The 25,088-nt window shown below is 35.9% G+C and overlaps 1 protein-coding gene across 2 annotated transcripts in view; it reads left to right on the top strand.

The window, feature by feature from the left end:
* Enoph (enolase-phosphatase E1) overlaps positions 1-23,716 on the top strand; it is a 35,988-nt gene extending 12,272 nt beyond the window's left edge. The window contains exons 5-7 of one of the 2 annotated variants that reach the window (XR_016141972.1): positions 11,464-11,596; positions 16,874-16,987; positions 21,514-21,653. Coding sequence is in view for 1 of the 2 variants with exons in the window: in XM_089091736.1 (XP_088947862.1) it covers positions 11,464-11,596; positions 16,864-16,987; positions 21,514-21,653 (397 nt within the window). In the remaining variant the exon portion in view is untranslated. Of the gene's footprint in view, positions 1-11,463; positions 11,597-16,863; positions 16,988-21,513 lie in introns of both variants that reach the window. The other variant, XM_089091736.1, reaches the window with a different exon arrangement.
* Positions 23,717-25,088: the final 1,372 nt, after the last annotated feature.

Raw genomic sequence — 25,088 nt, 5'->3', positions numbered from 1 at the left:
TGAGGAAGATAATGGAAAGTGCTTAGACAGCAAAGGACCCCTTTTGTCCTTTCTAGATGCCCCCTCAACTCTGATCGAAATTTTGAATTATCCAATGTATTCAAAATATTCAAAAGGCCTAATAGCTATACCACAGGGGATGCCATGTCTCCCACAGACTGGGGAGAAAGGGTTATAGATAATGCAATTTTCGTATTCTTTACATAATTGATTTATCATTGATAAGTCAGCCCCCCCACCAACTTTTATGGCATTCGGTGAAATTTTCGCCGAAGACGAGAATTTCAGCAAAAATTTTGCAAAATCGGCCGAAATTTAGCGAAATTCCTGATTTCTGCAAAAAATTCGGCATAAATCAGGTAACGTTTCGGTAAAATTTACGAAGATCCCCCCCCCCAATGAAATGAGCCTCGGGACGCTCCTGCGTTCAGGTTATCTGAAGGGCATATTTGGAATATCTTAGGAACGACCAAGGATATTGCCTTGAAACTCTAAGGGCCACTACTACTACGACAGCAACTGCGACTAAGACTTTGACTACTTGCGACTGCTAGTATAACTATTATGATTTCAACTAAGACTAATTGCGACTGGGACTGTGACTACTTCTGACAGGCACTATTTGTGACAGCTACTACGACCACTTGTGACTGTAATTGCGATTGCAACTGCTTCTGACTGCGACTACTTGTGCCTATAGCTTTGACTCCGGTGAATTTGCTTCTGTAACTATTTGCGACTGCGACTACTTGCGATTATGACTACTTGCGACTGCGATTGCTATAGACTGCAACTACTTGTGATCGCGACTCGACTAAGGTCATTTGCGATTGCGATTGTAACTACTTGCGACTGTGATTACTTGCAACTGCGACTGCGACTACTTTCGACTTGGACTGCTACCATTCACGACTGCAAATGCGACATTTGATGACTACTACTACTACTAATAGCATTGCGACTATTAAAGCGATTGTGATTCTGACTGCAAATAATGCTGCTACTTCTACTGCTACAACTAAAATTATTGAACCAAATCAAACTATTGAACAAAATGGCAAACTGCATCCAGGTTGTCAAAAGGGCTTATTTGCAATATACCACGAATGGCTAAGAATATTAAGTTGGAAACTCAGTGTTTTTTTTTTGGGGGGGGGGGGGGTGTAGCATTAAATCAAAAGACGCTAGGTGCATCCAAGTTGTAAAAAAGGTGTATTTCGGCGTATCTGTATGAATCTCAGGAGGTATTACGTTGGAACTGTCATTGAATGCTAAGGGGGATGTTAAACGAAATCAAACTACACAAAATGGCATATCTTCAATATTTCAAGAACAGTTAGGGAAGAGCAATGCCGTATCCAGGGGGTTTTAAGGGGGATTGATCCCCCCCCCCGCGAAATGTTTCTCTAACTCGTAAAAGCGTTACAAAAATGAATGTAAACAAATTTTCTATGCATTTTTTTATTTTTCGTACCCACCCCCCCCCCCCCACTCCCAAAAAAAAGTCCTGGATACGTTCATGGGGAAGAGTATCAAGTTGAAACATTCAGAGAACGTTCGATATTGAACTTGAAGACATTATGTGCATCCCAGTTGTCCAGTTGTTAATGGAAGTAGCCACAAAATCTCAGGAATGGCTAAGATCGTTAAGTTGAAAATTTAGGAAATGTCGATTGGGATATTGAACTAAATCAAAAGACAACATATGCATCCTGGTTGTCAAAATGAGTTGTCTGGAACATCTCATGAATAGTTAAGGGAACTAAGTTGGAACTTTAAGAGAATGCTGAGGCGGTATGTTCAACCTAATCGAAGTACAACTATGTGCATACCAATTGTCGAAAGACGTATCCGCCATGTCTCAGGATCAGCTGATAGTATTTAGTTGAAACTTTCAGGGGATGCTGAACTAGATCAAGAGATGCTATGTACATCCAGCTAGTTAAAATTATGTGCGCTTTATTTCAGGGACAGTTAAGGGTATTAAGCTAAAACTTTCAGAGAATTGTGAGAGGGATGTTGCTCTAAATCAACGGACCCCAGGTGCATCCAAGTTGCTTAAAAGGTGTATCTGGGTGTATCCATATTGATCTCGGGAACAGCGACGAGTATTAGTTCAAAACTTTCGGGGCATGTTGAGGGGATGTAACGAATTAAAAGACACAACATGCATCCAGCTTGTTTATCTTGTTATTAATGTATCAAGAACAAATAGGGAAGGGTATTAAGAAACAACAAAAGCACGAAGAACAATAGGGAAATCTTTTTGCAAGACAGTGGAGATAAATTGAATGAATATTTCAGCCCTATGTCCAAGGGCCGTCATCAGCAAGACAAAAATATATAAAAGAAAAAAGACTCACAACAACATGCGACCAATAAAACCAAAAATTAAGTTTTTTTTCAAAACAGTCCTAGCATCCTTACCTCAGTGAAGTTCAACCAGGACTGATATAGAGTAAGGTAAAACAATGCGATTCAATGAGATGAAAAAAAATTTTTAAAACACGTTCTTATTGTGCTAATCCAGTCTTTTTGGACATAGGGCCGAAATATTCATTCAAATTACCTTCACTGTCTTGCAAAAAGATTCCCCTATTGTTCTTCGTGCTTTTGTTGTTTGTTATGGAAAGGCAGTGTGGTCTTCGTCGCTATTTTTTTAGAGTCATATTAAACTAGACATGCAATAAATAAAGTCCCATAATAATTCAACCTTAAAACGACTAGAAATTACCATCAAACGAAACCCAAAACGAACAGAAATTAAAATAAATAATCATATTAAACAAAGATAACAATTGCTGACGCAGATGGATAAAGAAATCCTAAAATGAGTACAAATTAAATTGAATGCTTAAAACGTCAAACTTAATATAGGTCAAACGCAAGTCAAACTTAAAACGAACATAAAATCCTAATTCGCTGAGGTTTCCAGGAATTAATATCATTATATGTATAAAATATTCACTCTATTTTCAATAGTTCTTTTCAATAACCTTGATTACTATAGTGATTTGTTTTTTATTTCTCATCGATGTTTTAAAAAATTAAAGCACAATTTTCGAAATACACGTAATTTTTAATAAAATGTAAGTGATGCAATAGGCTTTGAAACTTTTACGATAAGGGGAGAGGAAGAGGGCAGTAGCCTAACTCCTGTATGTAGTAATTAAGGTTCGTTTAAAGATGGACTTCAGTATTCAATTTAATTTTTACTCGTTTTAGGATTTCTTTATCCATTTACATCAGTCATTTTATCTTTATTTTTAATATGTTTATTTTATTTTATTTCTGTTCGTTTTGGGTTTCATTTAATGGTAATTTCTGGTAGTTTTAAGTTTGAATTATTAGTGGGACTTTATTTGTCGCATTTCTTAGGTTTAATATGCTCTTGAATTTTCTTTGAAAAACTTCATTTTTGGAAATTTTTTTTTAATTACTATCATATAAAGTCATATTTTCAAAATTATAATGTATCTTTTGAATGAAAAATGATAGTTTACTGTAAAATTACCAAAATAAAAATTATCTTTTATCAAAATTGCCATAGGGGGGGGGGGAGAAATTATGTGTTAAAAATTGTCTCAATTTTTTGGTAACAAGCAACGGCTTCCTCCTTCCGCTTTTTGTCTCTTTGGCTGCTTGAATTACTGGCAGTGTGCCTCGGGGTTTTGCTCTCTTTCTCTTGTCTTGTCCTTTTCTCCTCATGTGTTTCGTCCGCATCTTCCCATTTTGATTTCGTTCGACGCCTCCGAGTTCGGTAGCCTAATTATAGGGATATGTATCCATATTGATTTCAAAGAAAAATAGAAAGATCAAAATCAATTTAAGAGAAAGTATCTTTAGGTAGTGTTTACCTTTTTTTTAAAAAAAAAAGAAAAGCTGTTTGGAAATTAAGCTGGGGGCCATTTCGGGTCATTTGGGAGGCTGTCAAGTTTATAATTGAAGTGTGTATGTCAATATTAAGCTCTGCTTGGTCCCATCTATTCGAATTTGTTCAATTTGGTTCTCGCTGGAAATCTAAGGTTTCTAAACTCCTGTTGTGGCACCTAAATGCATTAAAAGATTTCAAAATCTGTTTTTATTGCCAAGTCCTCGAAATTTTTGAATTGGTTATTCCTGAACTTAGTGTTTGGCTTATTTAATCCAGTCATTTCCGTTGTGGGAGAGCAGAATTTAGAAAATGGGCTACAGCAACACAAAATTGCCAAAGATTGCTCGCTAAAACATAATCAAAAATCAGAAACGTTTGAATCAGCTGTAGGAGAACACTTATTTAATTTTCATCATCAAGGTATTTTGTTTGATCAGACAAAAATTGTAGATACGTCTGTAGAACTTTTGCAAAGTTTCAGAGACATTATAGAAATAAAAAAGATTATCTATGGGGGTATTAGTATTAATAAAGATGAAGGGGAATTTAGGATAAACTGAACTTATAATAGTTTAATTAAGGAGCAGGTAAAATATTCAACCAGTAGTGATTTACATAATTGTCCTGGAACAAGGGATGACCTTGCGAACAAAAGTCAGAATGAGGTCAAAGCTGGATGAAGTCAACGGACTGCAGCTAAACTAGGAAACAAAAAATTCATTTAATTGATAATTCATGAATTTATTATTATCATTATTATCACTATTTATTTATTACCCGTCAGAAAAAGGTACAAAAGACGGAGTATCACTTAAAAAAAAACAAAAAAAAAACATCAAACAAATTATAAATTGTTGCAAAATATACAAAATATTATTGTTGATTAACCTGTGAGTTTTAGTTAGGGCTGATGGACCTGGGGTTTGGTGAGCCTTTTTTGTTTATTTAAGTATATATAGTCTTCAGTTTTAATAGATTCCCATTTTTCCACTGAATGTTGAGAGGAGAGTGACTCATGGTATCACTATATACATTCGCTTTGGTTTTATTCTTATGTAGTAACATCAGTGCTGGAAGTTTGTTTGTAATGTGAGTTCTTCTTGTTTTTTTAAATTTTTTTTTCGTGTGTTTAGTTGTCGTGTTTTTTTTGTGTGTGTTATTTTTTTTAAATAATTTTTTTTCGTTCTTTTTGTTTTTTCCCGTTGAGAAAGGCTCCCGGACGTGGGGGCCGAAATATTCAGAATATTTTTTAATTAAAGTGTTGCTTTGTTTTTATTTTTTGTTCACTGCTTTGTTGAAATTAAAACCCATATTCTCGTAAATGGAAAAGCAGTGAGGTCTAAGAAATTATTGACTTTACTGTTACCTCTGGATTTTACTATGGGTGTGGTATTCAAATGTGACTATTTCAATTTTTCATTTCTATTGAAATAATAAAAAAAAAAAAAAAATCCGGACCATTCGTAAATCTGTGCTTTTTCATCGATCGTTGTGACTATAGTGTGGCTCGGCTCACGCAGGATATTCTTTTTTTCTCCAGAGCTAGTTGATTTAGTTATTCTATATTAATTTTACTACTACTACTAACAACTCACCGCAGCACCAAGCCGCCTGAGGCCAACACAGCTACACACGATCCTCCTCCACCTCAATCTATTCAAAGCCTCCCTTTTTACACCCGCCCACGAAGTTCTCATTTCCTTTAAATCTTTCTTTATGACGTCCTCCCACCTCAGACGGGGACGAACTGCTTTCCCTTTAGCCCTAGATGGTTGGCCGAAAAGAACAATCTTCGGCAATATGTCATCCTTCATCCGTACAACGTGCCCTAGCCACCTCAGCCTTACTTTCATTATAGCTCTAGAGAGCGGTATAGAACTAAATTTTTCGTATAGCCTATTGTTTGAAATACGGTCAGTCAGCCGGGTACCCAGAACAATCCTTAAGCAATTTCTCTGGACAACATCTAGCAAATCTTCATCCGATTTTCGGAGCGTCCATCCTTCAGAGCCATATTTGACCACTGTCATCACTGTAACTTCTAATATTCTAATCTTGGTTTGCAGACTTATCTTCCTATTCTTCCAGACTTTTTTTAACTGTGAAAAAACACCCTGATGTTGCAACGATTTTACTATATAGCCTTTAAAATTTAATCTTCGAAAAACAATAGCAATAATTATAGCATATGTTAGGATATTGAAAATGATGATGTTCTATTCGTGTCTTTTATTGGTATTATTTGAAAAAAACTACGTTTTCTAAAGAGTTAAAGAGGCTGAGTTACAAGGTCGAACCTTAAAACGTACAGGGATTAGGAGGCACAGTTGGGGGGCTGCCGCCCCCAAACCCCGCTTTCGCAGCCTTTAAATAAAAAAAAGTTTTTTAAACTGAAAGTAAGGAGCGACATTAAATCTTAAAACGAACAGAAATTATTCCGTATATGAAAGAGGCTGTGCCCTCCTCAACGCCTCGCTCTTTACGCTAAAGTTTGACTTTCTCACAACTCTTTTTTTAAACAATAAAAACTTTAGCGTAAAGAGCGAGGCGTTGAGGAGGGCACAGCCTCTTTCATATACGGAATAATTTCTGTTCGTTTTAAGATTTAATGTCGCTCCTTACTTTCAGTTTAAAAAACTTTTTTTTATTTAAAGGCTGCGAAAGCGGGGGGTTTGGGGTGGCAGCCCCCAACTGTGCCTCCTAATCCCTGTACGTTTTAAGGTTCGACCTTGTAACTCAGCCTCTTTAACTCTTTAGAAAACGTAGTTTTTTTCAAATAATTTCTGCACGTTTTTGTACAGTTTATTACTTATTATTGCTTGACTAACTGTTAGATGATTGTGTATTATTCTTTTCTTTCTCGACAGGGTGTTTTAAGGGTCGACCTTGTAACTCAGCCTCTTTAACTCTTCAGAAAACATAATTTTATCAAATAATTTAAAAAAGAGACTGAGTTTTTTTTTTAAATTTAAATTCAGTATATAAAATATTTTATCTAAAGGTGAATCAAACTCGGGTCTTCCGCCCTGACAGCAAGGAGTCTCACCGCTACACTAAAGAGACATAATTAAAATTGTTTTTTAGTAATGTGATGAATCTTTTTGACGCAAGCAAAACTTGATATTTGGTTTTTGGAAAACAGGGAAGGAGTGATCAGATTGAGCTGAAATTTCGAGGATAAGCTCCCAGGCCCCAGGAAAGCTTGTCCTCTAAATTTCAGCCCGATCAGACAACGTTAAACGGGGGTTGTGGTGGAAAAAATTAACATGGGCTAATATAGGAAAACGAGGTTTTTCGTAAATGTAAATTCGGGGGATATTATTTTCGGTCTGAAAATATCAAAAGGCCCTGACAGGTTGAATTCTGCTTTGAATGAGTCTTCATTCAACCAGATCCGTTGCCAACTGTGGCCTGTAGGCGTGGCTAAAGAAAAAAGAAATGATGAATTTTAAGTGGCTATATTTGGTTTTTTGAAAACAGGGAAGGAGTGATCGGATTGAGCTGAAATTTCGAGGATAAGCTCCCGGGCCCTAGGAAAGCTTAACCTCTAATTTTCAGCCCAATCGGACAACGTTAAAGGGGGGCTGTGGTGGGAGGGTCCAAACTTCCGGCCCAGTTTACCCCATGAAGATAAAGTCAGAGGAGGATGAAATTTTGCAAGTTTCTTAGTTTGAGTTGGGCTACAAAATCTCGTCTCTCTGCGACCTCTAGGACCTGAAATCGCTTAACATTGTGGTGGGTCGCCTCTTTATAGAGGCACAAGTGTGCCTCCTTGAAATCAAAATTAAGAGTATTGTTAAAAATCTAGAAAAAGATCTTAGACTTTTCTTTTCGTCAATAATTAAAATCAGGGAACTTTAACAGCTAGTTCTAGAAAAGAATATATGATAGACTTTTGATGTGAAGTCTGACAGCTTATTCGTAAACGCCATCTATTTCCCAAACTTTTTTCTGTCTAAGTGTATACTGCAGTGTGTTTTTCCAAGTGAAATTGTTACAATTTAAACGACTGCAGAGAAGTTAAAACATCTAGTTCTAGAAAAGAATAAATATTAGGTTTTGCTGAAAATTATAACTTATCCGCAAACGGCATCTATTTCATTAAGTTTCTATAGCCTCAGCATATACTGCATTATACTTTTCCTAGTAATGTCGTTACAATCCAGACAGCTGCAGAGAAGCTGCGATTTCAAAGAACTAAAACAACCGGCTCTAGAAAAGAATAAATATTTTTCCTACTTTCTAGAAAATAATATATATTATGCTTTTGCTCAAGTCTTACAACTTATTTATAAACGCCATCTACTTCACCTAGTCTCTTCAACCTGAGCACATCCTAGTAATATCCTTACAATCTAAACGACTTCGCAGAAGTGGCTTTTCTTTCGAAGTAAAAACGGTCTTTTTTATTCAATACGATTGTATTGTAAGCAAACTTTCAGTCTAGGAATTGTTTCTAGAGTAACACGAATTTTTAGTGTTCTTTTTGGCGCTGACTTATACAAAGGGCTGGATAGCATCCTCAAATAGTTCGTGGCAACATACTGCAAGTAAGGAGCGACTCGGCCCAGTAGTGACCGAAAATCTAAAAAACTAAATTTTCATAACAAATTATACATCAAAAGAATTTTTTTATGCTCATTCAAATATATAAAATTCATTTAGTTCAATGTTACCCATAAAAACAATGAGCCTGAGAAAACTTGCCTGATTTTCAAAATGGGGGGGGGAGAATTCCCCCAAAAAGTCAAACGATTTTGTGAAAATCACACCACCAGATTTCACATATCAGAGAACTCTACTTTAAAGGTTTCACGTTCCTATATATAAAAATGGGGATTTTTTTGGGGGCCATAAGAAAGATCACGGATGCATGTTTTTTTAATTAGTGATCGTATCAAACCAAAGGTCTTAGAGGATTGGGAGGGGGCGCATTCAAACGGAAATAAAATTTCTAGTGTACTTTTTAAGTGACCAAAAATATTGGAGGGCAAATACTCCTGCTCCCCTTTTCCTCCAAAGACATCCGATCAAACTTTTTAGATACCCATTTGGTTCAGCATAGTTCAAAGGTCCAATAGTTATGCCTTTGGGGATTACAAGTTTCCCCACGGCCCTTGGGGAAAGGGCTGTAATTTACGCAATTTGCCAATTGTTCACATATAGGCCTAGTGTTTGTTATCGGGAAATGTACGGAGTTTTTTTTTTCGGGGGAATTTTCTGCAGGTGGGGGGATTTTCGAGGAGGAGAATTTTCTGTGGAATGGTCGGCTTTAGAACTAATTTTACATGGGGGATGGAAGGGGGTTGCTTGGAATGATGTGAAAAACTCTCAGAAATTAAATTTTAGAATTTTTTTTTTTGATCGATAGTAAGGAGCAACATTAAAACTTAAAACGAACAGAAATTATTCCATATATGTGGGAGGGCTATCTCTTTCTCTTTAGGCTAAAGTTTTAAGGTTCTTTACAACTACTTCTCGTTCGGATTCAACGGCCCTTGTGTTCGAGCAGTCTTTTTTAAAAGATTGTGACAAAAAGTGACAAATTTAGTGTAAAGAGCGAGAATTCTACCAAGAAACCCCCTAAAGACTTGATGTCTTTTTGTAATTAACTATTAATTAGATTCTTTTAGGGTGCATAAGCCCATTTTGACAACGTTTAGTTCGAAATATATGTCTTTAATAATCTATAAAAAGAATAATGTATCGTTTGAATGTGCGTCTTTGCTTAAAGAATAATGCATTGTGTAAATATGCATATTTGCTAAACTATTTGCAAATTTTACCAGCAAACTTGGTTTCAGAGAAGTGTTTATGGTAGTCTTTTTGGCTGGACACTAGAATGAAAAATGGGTTTCATATGTTCGGTATTTTTGGGTCTTAGCTAAATTCTCAATTTGTGGATATTCCACCCGATCCCGGATACCTGAAATTGTATTAGGCAAAGATTCTAGGAAAATCAACACAAAATAAAGTAATCTGGCTTGACCTGTGGTGTTGTAAGTCAACAGATATCAATAGACGCTGTCATTTAGCTCACTGGAATTACTATGGAAATGTGTGTAGGAGGTTGTGCATCAAACCTAATAAATAGGGGGTAGTTAAAAAAAGAAATTGAACCTGACTAGACCAAGCTTTTTTTAAAGGGGGGCATTTGAAGCTATTAGTTTTAAAAAATATCTTTTCCAAAAAAAAAGTTTTCCAAAGTAAAGAGCTACATTAAACTAAAGATGAGCGGAAATAAAGTCAAATAATAATTCAAAATTATGGTGAACAGAAATCACTATAAATGGATAAATGAAATCCAAACCGAATACAAATCAATTCAAACCTTAAACGAACAGAAATTGCCGTAAACAGGAGTAGAGTCTCATTTTCGCTTTACGAAAAACAATTTATATTTCGAACAGTATGGTTTTTATTCATCGCATCATCAAGAACAAGAACAAAAAAGAAAGAAAATGGCCATAATAACCAAGATTACTACAGTGTCTTTTCATTCCCGACCTTTTGACTATTTTGAACAAAGTCTGTAACTCAAATTTGGATCAGATTTCTTCGAAGGGGGGGGGGGCTGAAATGTCATGAGAAGGGTATGGTTGCCCTATAGTCTGTTTTGACTTTTGAAAAGGGTGCTGGAACTTCAAATTTCCAATCGAATCGAAAATTTCTACGAAAACTCCGTCTATACGAGTGCCCCGGTTGAAAAATAATAAGCCATTTCGCTCTTTACTAAGGTGGCGCTATTACTCCGCCTATAATTGCAAATCAATATTAAACTTTACTGAAAAATTTAAATAACGAAAATATAAATTCGCTCTAGAGCACAATGTAGTTTTTAACAAGCCGAATTTTCGTGGGTTGCAAGTGGGATTCTAAAACAGGACTTCAAGTGGTGATTTTTTTTTTCTTTTTCTTTCTTCAATATTATTTTGGAGAATTCTATTTTTCTTGTTTTGTTTTGCAGTTTTAAGATGGCTGCATAAGCCGTAAGACTAGTTAGAAAATTTCTATTTCGGGTTTTCTATTTTTTCTGTTTTTTTTTTTTTTGTCAATAAATTTTCTCCCAACAGAAAATAATGGTTTGGTGGCGTTAGTATCTGTTTGCTTGGGACTTCAATTTAGACTGTTATTGTCTGTACGTCCGCAATGCAAAGAAGTTTAGGACTAATAATGTATTATTTAAGAGACATGTTTTGGACCTCTTTGGTGAGAGGGAATTAAATCCGTAAAAAAAAAGCAAAACCTGTATAGATTGGTAAAAATTGCGGGGAAGCTCCCAAAGACTATGGGATATCATCTATCAAATTCATAGGAAATAATAGGGGGAATCTTAAAATATTCCTAGATTCTTAGACTCAGCCCAAAGGTCCTCCTCTATCCCTGTTACGTGTTATGTAAGCTTAACTATTTGTATACTATATTCTATGGGAATAACATTTTGGATTAACTTTTTTTTTGGATTCAAACAATAAATATTGTCGCACTAAGCACAGTTACTGACAACAGTAATGCTTGTTGGGGGACCTGCTAATAAAATTTGTAATTTATTATTTTTCTCATTTTTTTAAATAATCAATTTATTTCAGTGTTTATCCGGATGTGAAGCCTGTTCTAGACCGGCTATTGGAAGAAAAAAGGAAAATTTATGTTTATTCTTCTGGCAGTGTTGGGGCACAGAAACTCCTATTTGAGTACTCTACTGAAGGGGACATGCTAAAGGTGAGGGAATGTTTGAGCTGTGAGTCTTTATTTTGGTGACTTTAAATTACTGATGTTAATTATATAACAATATCCCGTTCAAATAATATGGAGATGTTGCATATTAATATAGTAAGTTTCCTTGTGATATTATTATTATTGAAAAAAAAACTAAACTTGTCCTAATAGTTCTTTGCCTTATATATCCGCTTGGGGAACAATGTGCAAGAAGTTCAATTCTTGATTACCACTGATTAGTAGATATAGCCATAATGGGATGAGGCGGGAACCCTCTCGTCCATAGCTAAGAAATGTGTACAATAAATTGAGCATTTAAATTCAGAAACAATATTTTCATATAGTTTTGGGGATCTAAGAATTGTCGTGGCTCATGCCAATCCGCGGAAATCCAAGATGCCTCTGGGAGAAGAGCAAGATATTGGAAAGAGTAGACTCTCATTGGTGACTTAGCTCATTTGTATTCAATAAATTGTGTGCCTTAAGCAGGGGTGTCCTGAGGCTCATTTTATTGGGGGGGGGGGGCGATCTTCGTAAATTTTACCGAGTCGCTACCTGATTTATGCTGAATTTTCAGCATAAATCAAGAATCTCGCTAAATTTTGGCCTATTTTTAAAAATTTCTGCCGAAATTTTCGCCTTCGGTGAAAATTTTACCGAATGACACAAAATTTTGAGGGGGCACCACCCCCCCCCCTCGGGACGCCCCTGGCCTTAAGACATCTGAGTGAAAAAAAATCATTTCCGTTTTAGTCTGCAATGTCCCAAAAAATGAATTGTTTTTATTTTAGTTTATTTAAATCTGAAATAATGTCCCTCCGTTTTTTTCTGACACAATTGAGCAACTTACAAACGACAATACACGGAAAGGGGTAAAATTCGCTTTTACATACTTCATTTTCGTTATTTAATTGGGCACCAGTGACTGATTGGCATAGCCCTTAGCAGGGATGAACCAGCATTTCTTTGCGTAGGTGTGCCATGTTTTGACATAACTATACCACCTGCTTGAAAAAGCGAAATGAAGACGTGGATTGAGAGCAAAAATTAAGTTAGTGTTTCATTTCGGCTGTTGTTGGTTTGCTGAGACCAGAGATGCCCACCTGGACCTTTTCCCGTTTTAATGAAACTTCTTTACCTTTTGGACGCGTTGTGTCCATATGGACACGTTGCGTACACGTGTCCATATCCTGCCAATTTCAAATATGAGATTGAGGCGTTTTCGCCAAAGATAATTTTTTCCTTGTGTAGTCATATATTCCTAGTCAGTACACAGGAGGGGTCCTTTGGGCCTGGACCACTGAAATCTTAAATATCCCCGAATTTCTAGATGCTTCTTATTTAAATTATCAAATAAGATTGCCCCTCCTTGACAGGAAGAAAAAATCCTGCATGCTTGTCTGCTCCTGTTAAAACCCCAATCACGTTTTGACCCACTCAACTACAACCCGTAATTCTAATATGAGCAGACTCTACTTACACTAAATTGTCTCATTTCAAATCTACTATTAATCGGCTGTTAATGACCACTACCTAAATTAAAAGGATTACCCGTCACCAGCATTCTCCAGAGACCTATGTGCGAATCGTGCCATAATGGAAACTGTTCGCTTGTTCAAAAGAAAATGTCTAGTGACAAAAAATTGCCATTTGTAGCTGATTCGGTTTAATATTAATCCGATTAATTTTAATAGTATGTTGTTGTTGCAAAAATTAATTTATAAAAAATTCGAGAAAGTGTCTGAAGCCCCTCAAAGTGGTGCCAGATGAAAACGACAAGTGTAGCCTACCCTTGGAGTTGTCGCGGTCAAAAACCCTAAACGGCAGAAGTGCAGCCAAAAAGGAAAATACCTTTTGCAAGGGAAGTGCTGATGTTTTTTTCTCCGCCTCAAGTGGGGTACTGGAGTATCATATAGAGCCATTTAAGGGCTCATTTGAAAGCTAATGTTTATGTCCAAGTCGTTTTTATGTTTAACACCATCATAAAGTGCTATATGGCACCCAAATTGGCCCTTTGTGTGCCATTCCTAAAGAGGAAATGCTTGAAAGCTTCAAAGCTTATCGTCATTATCATCATAGTCGAAAACACTAAATACGGTTTACAATCCCCCATCTTCTATGATCCCACTCCCAGCCTCCTTAATAAGTGTATTAAGCGTCTGCTGACTAACAGAACTAGGCTAGTTCTACTGGGTGGCTAGTTCTAGGCTAGTTGTGGCAATTCGCAAAAATTTAGGGGTGGGGCAAAACCTTGACGTATTCGTGTAAATATAGGTAACCCCCTAAAAACTGTTTTTGGAGCAAAAACTTAATTCTAACCCATCTATATCAGAAAATTCTACTCTTTCGAATCAGACACTTCTTTTGCTTACAGCCCTTTGTAACAAAACTTCTTTTTATTTCCATTACAGAGGCATTTCTAATAGACAGAAATATGGGCTCTCCACGGGTGCCCCCCTTTCTCCAATACAGTCTGATATTTTCATGGAAGACCTAGAAGAAAGGGCTATTTTGCAAAGTTCTTGTAAACCTGAATTTTGGGTTCGTTTTAAAGATGACATTTTTTTTTTATGGGAGCATGGTGACGAGTCTCTGGGTTCTTTTCTTCACTTGCTCAACTCCTTGGATCCAAAACTGAAATTTACTCAGGAATCAGAGATAGAGAGGCGTCTTCCTTTCTTAGATGTTTTGGTGCACCGAAATGATTCATGTTTCGAGTTTAGTGTATAAAGAAAACCCACACATAATGACCGTTACTTAAGTTATTCCTCCAATCATTCTCCTGCTGTGAAAAGAGGAGTTGTCACTTCTCTAGTTGATAGAGCTTTGAAAGTTTGTTCAACACGTTTCTTGGATTTAGAACTCAACCACCTTAGAGATATTTTATTTGGGAATGGTTATCCAATTAGTTTAATAAATTCTGTAATTACAAAACGCATTAAAAGATTATCAGATAGTTGCACAGAAAACACAAATCAAAGAGAAAATTCAGTTTATCTTGGCCTCCCATACATTAAAGGAATTTCAGACCACATTTCAAAAAATCTAAGGAAAAATAACATTTACACTTATTATAGACTCAGAAAAACTATCAGGTCCCAAATTTATCAAGGTAAAGACCCTATACCGATAGGTGAAAACTCCGATGTCTACAGAATTCCTTGTTCGTGTGGTCTTTGGTATATCGGAAGAACAAATCAGCGACTAACAGATAGATTAACCCAGCATTCTAGTTCAATTAATAATACACTTAAAAAGCGGAAAAAACGAGAAAATTTTGACTCTGCCCTTGCAGAGCACATTTTTGAAAAACCAGACCATACTATTTTGTTTAGTCAAGCTAGTCTTATTTCGCATGATAAAGGTATTGTCCAGCACTACAGAGAAGCTGTTGAAATTTATAAATACCAACATTTAGGTCTAGCTTTAAACAGAGATTCCGGTGATTTAAGAATAAACGAGTCATATTTCGGTTTTCTCAAAAGAGAAGCTGATACGTTAGTAATCCCTGAAATAAACCTTGAACCACTTTCCCAGTCATCTAATCACACACATGAACAACCCCTTAGGTCTCAAAGGGTGTCTGCAAGAAATGCCTTAATTAAAATCCGAAATCAAATGACATAGTTTTCCAACTTATTTAATTGCAGGTTCGTTTTATTTTTTCGAGTGAATGAATTGATTCCTTTCATTTATCAGTTGCTCGCTAGTATCCGTCGATGGCAGTTCATGTTTTTTTGGATTTTGTGCAAATCGCGGATATTGGCGAATAACTCGCTTTTATGGTTGTTAGGTAGTTGGTTTTAATTCTTTTAATTTTTGGCTTTTATTGATACATCGTTTCGTTTCGCGCTGAAGAAGAGAGGCGTTTGTCCTCTCGAAATATTCGCTTTGTTTTTTCAGTATCGTCATTTGGCCTATAAAAACCCCATTTTTGCTCGTTTTTCTTTCTTTATGTGATGTCAGGCCAATGTGGTTTAAGAAATTATCTTAATTATTAAGTAAATAATAAATAATTAAATAAATATAATTAATTGGCTTTCAATGATTAACCGAAAAGGACTATTTAATCAGAAGAATGCGTCTGCTTTTTACACTTTTTTGGGGAATTTTTGCAATGTTTATTTGGGTTTGGACTGTAGTTAAATGTTTCTCAAAAGAATGGGCTTAACCTTCCAAAATTGAATACGATGTAACGCAGTGTAAAGTTGGGGAAATTCCTGAAGAGCAGCTCAAAGCACGCGTCCGCTCGAAAAATTTAGGAGTTGTATAGCCTGAAATCGCAGCTTTGTCGGTTTGAAACACCCTTCTTCTGCCTCGGCAAAATTCCTTGATACTCCGTAAAATCTGTAAAATATAATCATATTTTAAAATGTTAAATGCTGCGAATTAACAAATTATATCCTCCCTTTGGTTGGAAATTCTGTCGAGAAATGGGGCGTAAAAATTTATGTATTGAATCTATGAAAATCTAAACTTTCTGAAAATGCGCGTATTTGAACTATGACCGCGTATATTCACTCATAATTCTCAAATGTGTTTATTTTCTGAATTTTTTTTTCCGGAAATGCATGTGAATTTTGATATTCATTTCTTTATAGCCATTATTCCAAACTTAACACCAGGTTTACTAGCATTGGCATTAAATGCGTTTTATCACTCGATGAAGCTCGTTTGTTTTGAACTGTGGTTACAAGAAATGGGAGGTAAAACCACATCAGGAGGTGCGATAAAAGATTTAAGACGAAGACGAGAGAGGGATTCTGGGGTGGATTTTAGGAAGCAATGTCTATGAAATTACCTAAATAAATTTGTATGTCTGCAAAACAAACTTGTAGTCTATTTAAACCGAGAATGAAATAGTGATTTAAGATTCTAAGGAGACACAGGCCTGTAAAAGAACTGAAGACCTCTGTTTTAGCCTAAATGTATCTTTGTTTGCCATTTGCCCTTTCTCTCACGTAATGAGAAACCAAATAATGTCCCCATGTGCTTCCGTTGAGAAACAAGCCTGGATTTAATTACTTTACAGTTTTTGGTAAAAAAAAAGTATCTTAATTGAACAAATTTGATTCTATGAACAGCTGAAGGATGGTAGCACCTGTGGCATGCCATTTTTTTTAATTCTTTGTGCGTTGAGAGAAGTATTCAGGGAAATTAAACAGCTAAAATGTAACTGACCAGAAAGTGATACATGTAGTATCCAAAGTAGCAGCAATAGTTATAAATTCTTTTCTGTGTTTGCTTAATTAAATCCTAAAAAAGTGTAGTATTTTTCAGGTCATTTCGACACGTCTATTGGTATGAAAACGGAGGTCCAGAGCTATCAACAGATCGCACAAGCCATTGGCACATTACCTGAAAGGGTCCTTTTCTTAACTGACATTCCTGCCGGTAGGTTTGTTTTTTCTCCATGTCTTGTTTTTTCCGTCATTAGTAAGAGCCAAAGACTTTGGAAGACACTATTTTTGGATAACACTATTTTAGGTGATGTCCATGCTCCTTTTTTTGTAGAGAAAGTATATCTAATATAAACCTTCTTCCTTGATAATCTGGATTCTCGGTTTAAAATCCAGATTGAAAAATTGTGTTTTCTATGACAGTCTTGATTGCCCAATCCAGTCCCCTTGGTATTCCCATATTTCCTATTAGAATCTTGGTTAGGAGTAAGATTCTTGACTGAGATTGTTAAAAAAGAGGCAAAATTCAAAGTTTAATCATGGATTAGAAAATCTTCAGAATTCCTGTGGTGGCAGAGTGGGTTTGATCTTGGATCGGTAATACGGGACCTAGAATTCGAAATCAGCTGTAGCAATATAGTGTCAAGCCGACGCAAGGACTGTAGTAGTCAAGAAGTTTCTTTACCTACATGCATACAAAGACCTCAGAACCTGTTATTTCTAATACTGTTCCTAAAAAATAAAGCCAGAATGGTTCCAGTGCTCATCATCACTCATGCATGGCGAACCTTTTTTTATACAGTCGTCATATCTGTTGATCACTGTCATTATCAGCTCCATATGCAATAGGATATTTGAGTGTAAAAATGACAGTTCTAGCAGTATCATATCCGATATGTGTGTCACAAGGGTAAGAATGAGGATCACGATTATATTAGTAACACGAACTAATGGTTTTCTCTGATGAACCCTGTAATTGAGGTTGGGATTCTAGATTGTCGCAGAAAAAAACCTTATATAATTCTTAGAGGAATTGAGAATAATAGATTACCTATATAGTCATAATTATATGCATTTTTCGTTATATTGATCCAAAGTAATTCCAAATTAGGGTTTTTGTGATATTCATTCATGTTATGGAAGTGTGTTTGTATTTATTCAAAATTCGGAGAAAATTGTGCAAAATACTCTCTAATTACAATTTTGTTTTTGAATTTTGGCAAAACCTAAAGTTAATTTGAGCAAAAAACTGATCAGAAATATCAAAATCGATATATCGATTATCAAAAGTAAAAATATCGGTATATCGCTTAATCAAATTATCGGCCAACACCACAGTTTATAGAATTATCCAGTAAGTTTATCGCAGATCATTTCTGGTCTTCATTCTCGGTACGAACAAAAAGCTCCTCCCACTTATTTCTACAATAGCGGGTTAGTCTGTTTCCGTCAATCAATGAGAAATGGCTACAAAATGCATTATTCGTAATAGCGGGTTTCCACTTGTTTCATGTCCAAGAGAAATCTGACTTGTCTACCCATGAAAAGATCTAATGCCGCTTATGTTTATATCTGCAAAAACGTTCTCCGGAGCACTCGCACCTTGGTCCGGGTTTTTATAATGGGTGAGATAGGGTATGATCATACTGATAATTCTATAAACTGTGGCCAACACTATGTAGTGCACCTGTTAAACGGCAGCATTCAGGAATTACCAGGCGACTTCGACGGGATATTCCCCTTAAGAAGACAGTTTCAAATGAATGCACACCCTAAACAAAGCGCTTTTCTAAGTTCTGTTTGTCCGAATAACATGTGTAATTTTTTGGCTTTTGAAACCCCAATCCTCTGGCTACTTCCTGACAAACAGTTCATTCGAGAATAAGCCTGCTCCAGTGATCCAACACTGTAGAGGGCTGCTTAGTCCTATTTAGGGAGAGGGAGGGGAAAATGCGGGAAAATCTGAACAAAATTCCATTTCCAGAGCTCTTTCTGTTTTTCAACGATTATCTTTTTTATTTAAGAGGGGGTGGGATAAGCCTTCCAACATAGCGTCCGTTACATTGTCAAGGAAAGTAGACTAACTTCCATGCATTTTGAATGCAGTCGATGAGATTAAGACTTGGTAGCCTTTTGATACGTGTCTACATCGCTTCAAAATGAGATTGGTTATTCAACTGAAAAATAAATTCATTAACTTCCCTATTTCTACGATGGCCAACCTAAAAAAAAGAAGATGAAAACCTTGTGCTCTTTACGCATAAGAGGGTAGTGTAGTGTTATGCATCTATACCGGAAAGAGGGTCTTTGTGCTCATGTTCAAGCTAAAAAAAACTGAGATTTTGACTTTACGTTTATTTCGCTTTAACTTTGTAACATCTCCACAGGGCCGTATTCAGGGAGGGGGGTTAGGGTGTTTGAATCCCCCCTCGAAATGTTTATCCGACTCGTAAAACGTAACAAAATAAATATAAACAAATTTTTGATGCATTTTTTATAAACCCCCCCCCCCAAAAAAAAACAGGATACGGTCCTGCATATCCATATCAAGTATGCACTCAAGGGGGGGGGGGCTGAGGACCGAGATCCACTAGTTTTCCCCCTATTTATCGTGAACATCTTATAATAATTAAGGTACTTACCTGTGATAGCGACCACATCAAAGAAGTGAAGTTAGGTTAATCCTAATGAAATATACCAAAATATTATGAAAATATAAAACTTTATTTACAAAATTATGGAAACTGCAACAGAGAATTATGGAAATCTGGCCGCACAGAACGCATTATATTAAATACCTAACCAACTCTATATATTAAATGTTTAACTAAATTGTGCCTATATAGTAGTTTATCTCACTGAGACTAAGCTAATTATCTCCGAATGCAAACAGAGAAACCGGTTTTACTCAGATCAATTACAACAGTCGGGTGCTATAATACGCAAGTATTATAGAAGAATTGATAATTCTTAGACGAATTGAGAATAATAGAATACCTATATAGTCATAATTATATGCATTTTGTCCACGTTTATGTGTTTAATTTTAGCAACAGTTGTAAAGTAGAGTACCCATATAGCTCGTATTGTATATTCTCTCCATAAATCCCCTGTTGAATTACTCTTGTCGAATACTCCCTTTTTTTATTAAGTTTCCCTGATAAAAAAAAGACGCATCCGTTGCCCAAAATGTAAACGTTCCCAGGTAAAAGAAAAAAGTCTATTCTACTGAACGTACTGAGAACAAGCATAGAAAAGAAATTCAAGTATAGAAAAATCTCGTTGGATTGTTCAAAGAATTTTTAGAATAATATAGACGTTCATAAGTAGTACTTTAAGCAATTTCCATGTGGCTTTTCCTTTTTGGTAGACTTTCCCTAATAACTTACGCTTTGTGACAGGGCTGTAGCTACGGTTCAAACCACGGCTCACATCTTTTGTCACAAGGCACTCAACAAGTGGCAACCCTTGAAGTAAATATAGCCAAGAAATAAAAAAAAATCTTTGCGCTCACGTGGCTTTGTGCTGCGATATATTTATTATTTTAAAGATCCAACCTTTGCCAAGGAAAGTCCGGTTCAAAAATAGTTCAAAAACTTTTTCTTTCTGTTCTATTCTTAGGCAAACATACCTGGAAAGACAAAGATCAAAGAAATAGCGCGTTGTTATTTCCTTAGTAGACATTGGCTATAAAAATGACCAATAATGTACATTCTACCCTAGGGACATCTAAATCAACTCCTATCTCTAGCTCTTTCCGCAGCTGTAGTCTAGTAATGTAATGACTTTGGCTGCAGTGTTGATTTTGGGGTATTAACGACAGAGATAGAATATGTAAAAAAGGATGAATTAGTAGCAGTCTTTGAAATATCCTGTTCTGTACATTTGTTAAAATAAACATGTTGGGCATTTAAATAATGACTGGCATGGACATTCTTGCTTCTTATTTTCATTTTATTTAGTAGTTCTGTCTTCTGTGCCTTTTAAGTTGAATAACATGCATTTCTGTTCTGAAGGCTTATGCTAGCGTTGTGTAAGAAAGCTTATCTATTTCCTCTCTGGTGACGACGGGCTAAACCTTTGTCTTAATGTGAAAGGACTACTCACCTGAAAGGAAAATGATTGCCCTCTCTGTACAAGTGGTCGGGTTACTTTGAATATCACAGAAATGTTTGCCATAAAACGATGTCAAAATACCTTGGTCCTGTTGTTTCAGTGCGAGGGGGTGATTCGATGGGAATAAGTGGCTGGACTTTGGGCCTATTAAAGGGATGACTCCGATTCGTACACGGGTTTTGATGGCCCTGGTCTTGCTTGGCTTCTAAAAGATACTTTTAATGTTACTCATATAATGTCTTGCCTAAAGAAGCACGTATCTATTATGTATTATGCCGATAAAAAATGACGATTACTCAAAAAAGTAGTTCTACTATTAGGGATATCTGACATTTTTCTATTTTTTATATATTATAGCGATAAAATAAAATGACGATTGCTCAAAAGAAAAGTCTACTATTAAGGACTTTTGATATCCTTCGATTGAGCCATACAGTATCTGGTGATCATTTCATCAAACTGCCGTCGGGTGTATTATCACTAGGATTACGTGTTGGGAAGGGGTTGAGTAATCCCTGCCGTGTCGAACTGCAAAGATTTTGAAGGGAAACTAGTCGTTTTCATCATTTCTCGAGATTGCGAAATATATATGCCTTTCGTTCTGAGCTAGTATTTTCTTTTCAGAAGCAGACGCTGCATCTTCTGCTGGGTTCCAGGTTCGACTAGTTTCGCGTCCAGGTAATAAACCAGTAAGCAAAGAAGACGAAGAGAGACACAACATCATCCATTCGTTTGAAGAGTTGCTAGTAACCAACCCAGCTTAATTTAGCTACCTCTAATAAAGAACCCTCGTGGAAACTGTTAACTTTTCGTAGCAAAGACAATGGATAGTGTGGTTTAAGAATTATTTTGGTACTAGGTTCTAGTGCGGGTTTAAGCCCGAATTCTCCAGGAGGGAGGGGGGGGACTTCTGACCAATTTAAATAATCCCAACATAGTTAAGTTCTAATTAGTTAATTCGAAGGTAAATAAAACACTTAATTCCAAATACATACTACAATTTCCATAATTTTCGCCCAATGTCATAGTAATGCATTGTCTTACATAACTTACATGCATCGTCCTCTGCAAAGTTCTTGTTAAATTGAGGAATTTTCTGAAAGGTTGTTGTGGTGTTATCGAAAAGCTAGAGCTCCTCCATTCTAGAATTTAACAAATTTATGGTTTTCTAGAAGTCCGTCATTTTTCTTAGTGACTAATTAAATAATTCAAGCCTGCTAAAATATCACACTTCTCCACTTTAAAATTGAGATCCAGCTTCTCAAGCCCACGTGCCAAAAAAAAAAAAAAAAAAAAAAAAATTCAAGGCATAGGATTTTAAACCGCAAAAATAAATTAATTATATAAATATGATTTTAGAAATGATGGGAAATTTTTTTTATTTCTGGCGGAGGCACGCGCCCGAACCCCTCTCCTCTTGATTTTTTGTATATAACCCAGAAATCCCACCTATTGGAAAAGAAAAACTTGCTAGAGCCAAAAAATCATGAAATTGGTACCTCTTCCATAGGGCATAAAGAATTCCCTAGCTTCTTATATACAGGGAGATAATATAAAGCCCTTTAATATTTATTGAATTGTGATGCCGAATTAGGAAGCTGCTGTGCCAATTTTAAATGACTTTGGGTTACGACTTTAGGAAGAGGTACTTTAATTTTAGATCTCAAAGAACACTTGCTATTATTATTCTGAAACTATGTTATTATTCTCTATAAAGAAAAAGGGGGGTCGAAAATGATGAATGGACTCGAACCAAAGTTATATGGATTTAAGGTAAATAAACTTTTTTACATTTTTGCTAAGGCTAAAACATTAAACATATAATTTGTCAGTTTGAACTGTTAGGTGATTCCACGTTTTGGTGATCCCCTCCTTAATTTTAAGAAACAGGATCAGATAATTATTTCAAAAAATCACAGTTACAAGCCCATATGAGCCAAATTTGTATTTCAGTGTAAAGAAAAACAAAATAACGGACAGAAACATCAAGAAAAGCTTAACAACAACAATAAAATTAAATAGGGAAAAAGGATGCGTTAAATAGACAAAATGAATCATTCACCCATTGAATTTTTTGTAAAACCGACATTTTATCAGATTAGTTAAAAAAAAAATCAATGGATCATTGAGTGTAAAAAGGAAGGAAAAGAAGCAAACAATTGAAAAACATGGACAAGCCTACACAGGTAATAAAAATAGGGATATATCGGGTTGTATTAGTAATCTTTTTTTGATAGTTTATTTGTAACCCACTGTACAATATGTGTAAATAGTAGAGTAACACAAAAGAAAAGGATAAAGGAAAGAAAAAAATAATCCAAATCAAAAGCAATCACTGATAAGAGAAAAATCGACCCACTAAAGGGGTTTACAGTGGAGATAAAAAAAAAATATATACAAAAGAAACTTTCCTATATCAGTATGAAATATTAAAAAACACAGCAAATGTAAATCAGATCAATCGCGCGAGAGGAAGATTGTAGGGGACAAAAGTTTATTTCACATCTGGAGCTAAATTAACGAAACGGAGACAAGAAAGGTCTGGGCTGAGAAACAGCCTGGCCAAGCAGAATCTGTGTGGGTAGTTTCTTTTAGCAAAAATCATTTATTTCAAAAGATTTATTCCTTTTTACTTTGTAAATTGTCAAATTGTAACAATTTCATGTTGGAATCTGACCCCCTCTAACTTCTTTTGAAACATTAATCCACCCACTATGTTGTTGACTATTGATGCAGGAAAAGGAGCGTGGGATGGTATATCCTATCGAATGATCTGGTTCCATTTATGATCCAATGACTATATCCTGCCAGCAGGGCCGTATCTAGGATTTTTTTTCGGGGGAGTGGGGGGGGGGTACTAAAAAAGTTTAAAAACGTATCAAAAATGTGTTTATATTCATTTTGTGCGTTTTTACGAGTCGGACAAACCTTACGAGGGGGGGGGGGTGGCAAAACCCCTGATCATCCCTGGATACGGGCCTTACTTGTCAATATTGACTGTATCTTGTGAATATGATCCAAGATTGACTATACTTGATTATCAAACTTTGTCCATATTTTGAGATAGTAAATATATGTCGCATTTTCATCTCTGGATTATAATTTTCAGACCTGCTGTTCTACTCTGTTTATTTTGTGTATAACTAATCAATAAATTAAATTTGTTGAGTTAATTAATTGTATTAACTATGATATAAATCAATAAAATATAACGTAATAATAAATATAAACGAGTCATTTGGTAAAATTTATTATTACAAAAAATAGAAGTTATTAATATGTTGAGGTAAAGTTGATTTGTGTTTAATTGTCATTATGTTTCATTTATTCAAAAAACTATACGCATATTTTTCAACTTTTGTAAGCGAAGAGGCGTGTGGTCGAGTCTTGGTGGTAGCTATTGTTTGGTTTGGGCGAGGATTAGTGGCATTTCCCTGTAAGAAAAGCTAAAACTGCGACCAGTTTTGAATGGGTTGTTTAGAGGAATCATGGGGAAAACATAGGAAATGTTGGACGATTTTTCACTAACCACGTGTAGCACTCCCGGCCGAGTGCAGTGCATCAGTAGATCGACACCTGCGCTGCGAGGACCGCATTGACCCACATTCGGAAGTTGTTTTTTTTGTGGTTTTCGAGAAGAATGTAGTTATATTGGAATTCAAAGATTTCGGTAAGCTTTAATAAATCTGAAGTCGACTCGTTACTTTCAATAACAAAGCGGAATATGTTGAAAGTTCTCTTAAAAAGAAGAATTAGAAGTAGTACTATTTATTCAGCAGAATCTATAACAAACCAAATTTGGGTACTGTTACAAAATCAACACTATTTTAACTTGAGCAACCGAGTGGTGGTTTTTAGGAATATCTGGTGGCAGACTATGAAGGACTGTTTCATTATTTAGCTCCGTTTGTTTCTCAGATCTCGGTTTTAAACCATGTAGTGTTTCTCTGTCATCGAGTGGTAGAGGCATTACTATTATCGAGACTGCCCTTTGTTGCACTTTCATGCTCTTGAGAGAGGTGATTACAACTTATAAAAGTGTCTCCCATCCCATAATCGGCAAGCTTACTCTAGAATATGAAGCACATTGGCTCGCTAAATGGAAAACCGACCGGCACTGACATCTTTTTTCTCCATATATAGAGACCGGTTAGTTTAGACAGAAATAGACAGAAAAAAGAACTTGATATCAAAAGCTC

The sequence above is a fragment of the Artemia sp. Qi Xiang Cuo genome, chromosome 7 (genome assembly GCF_049724085.1).
Source record: "Artemia sp. Qi Xiang Cuo chromosome 7, ASM4972408v1, whole genome shotgun sequence".
Taxonomy (NCBI): domain Eukaryota; kingdom Metazoa; phylum Arthropoda; class Branchiopoda; order Anostraca; family Artemiidae; genus Artemia; species Artemia sp. Qi Xiang Cuo.
Note: the sequence above shows the minus strand (reverse complement) of the source record. Positions and strands in the feature narration are given on the sequence as shown.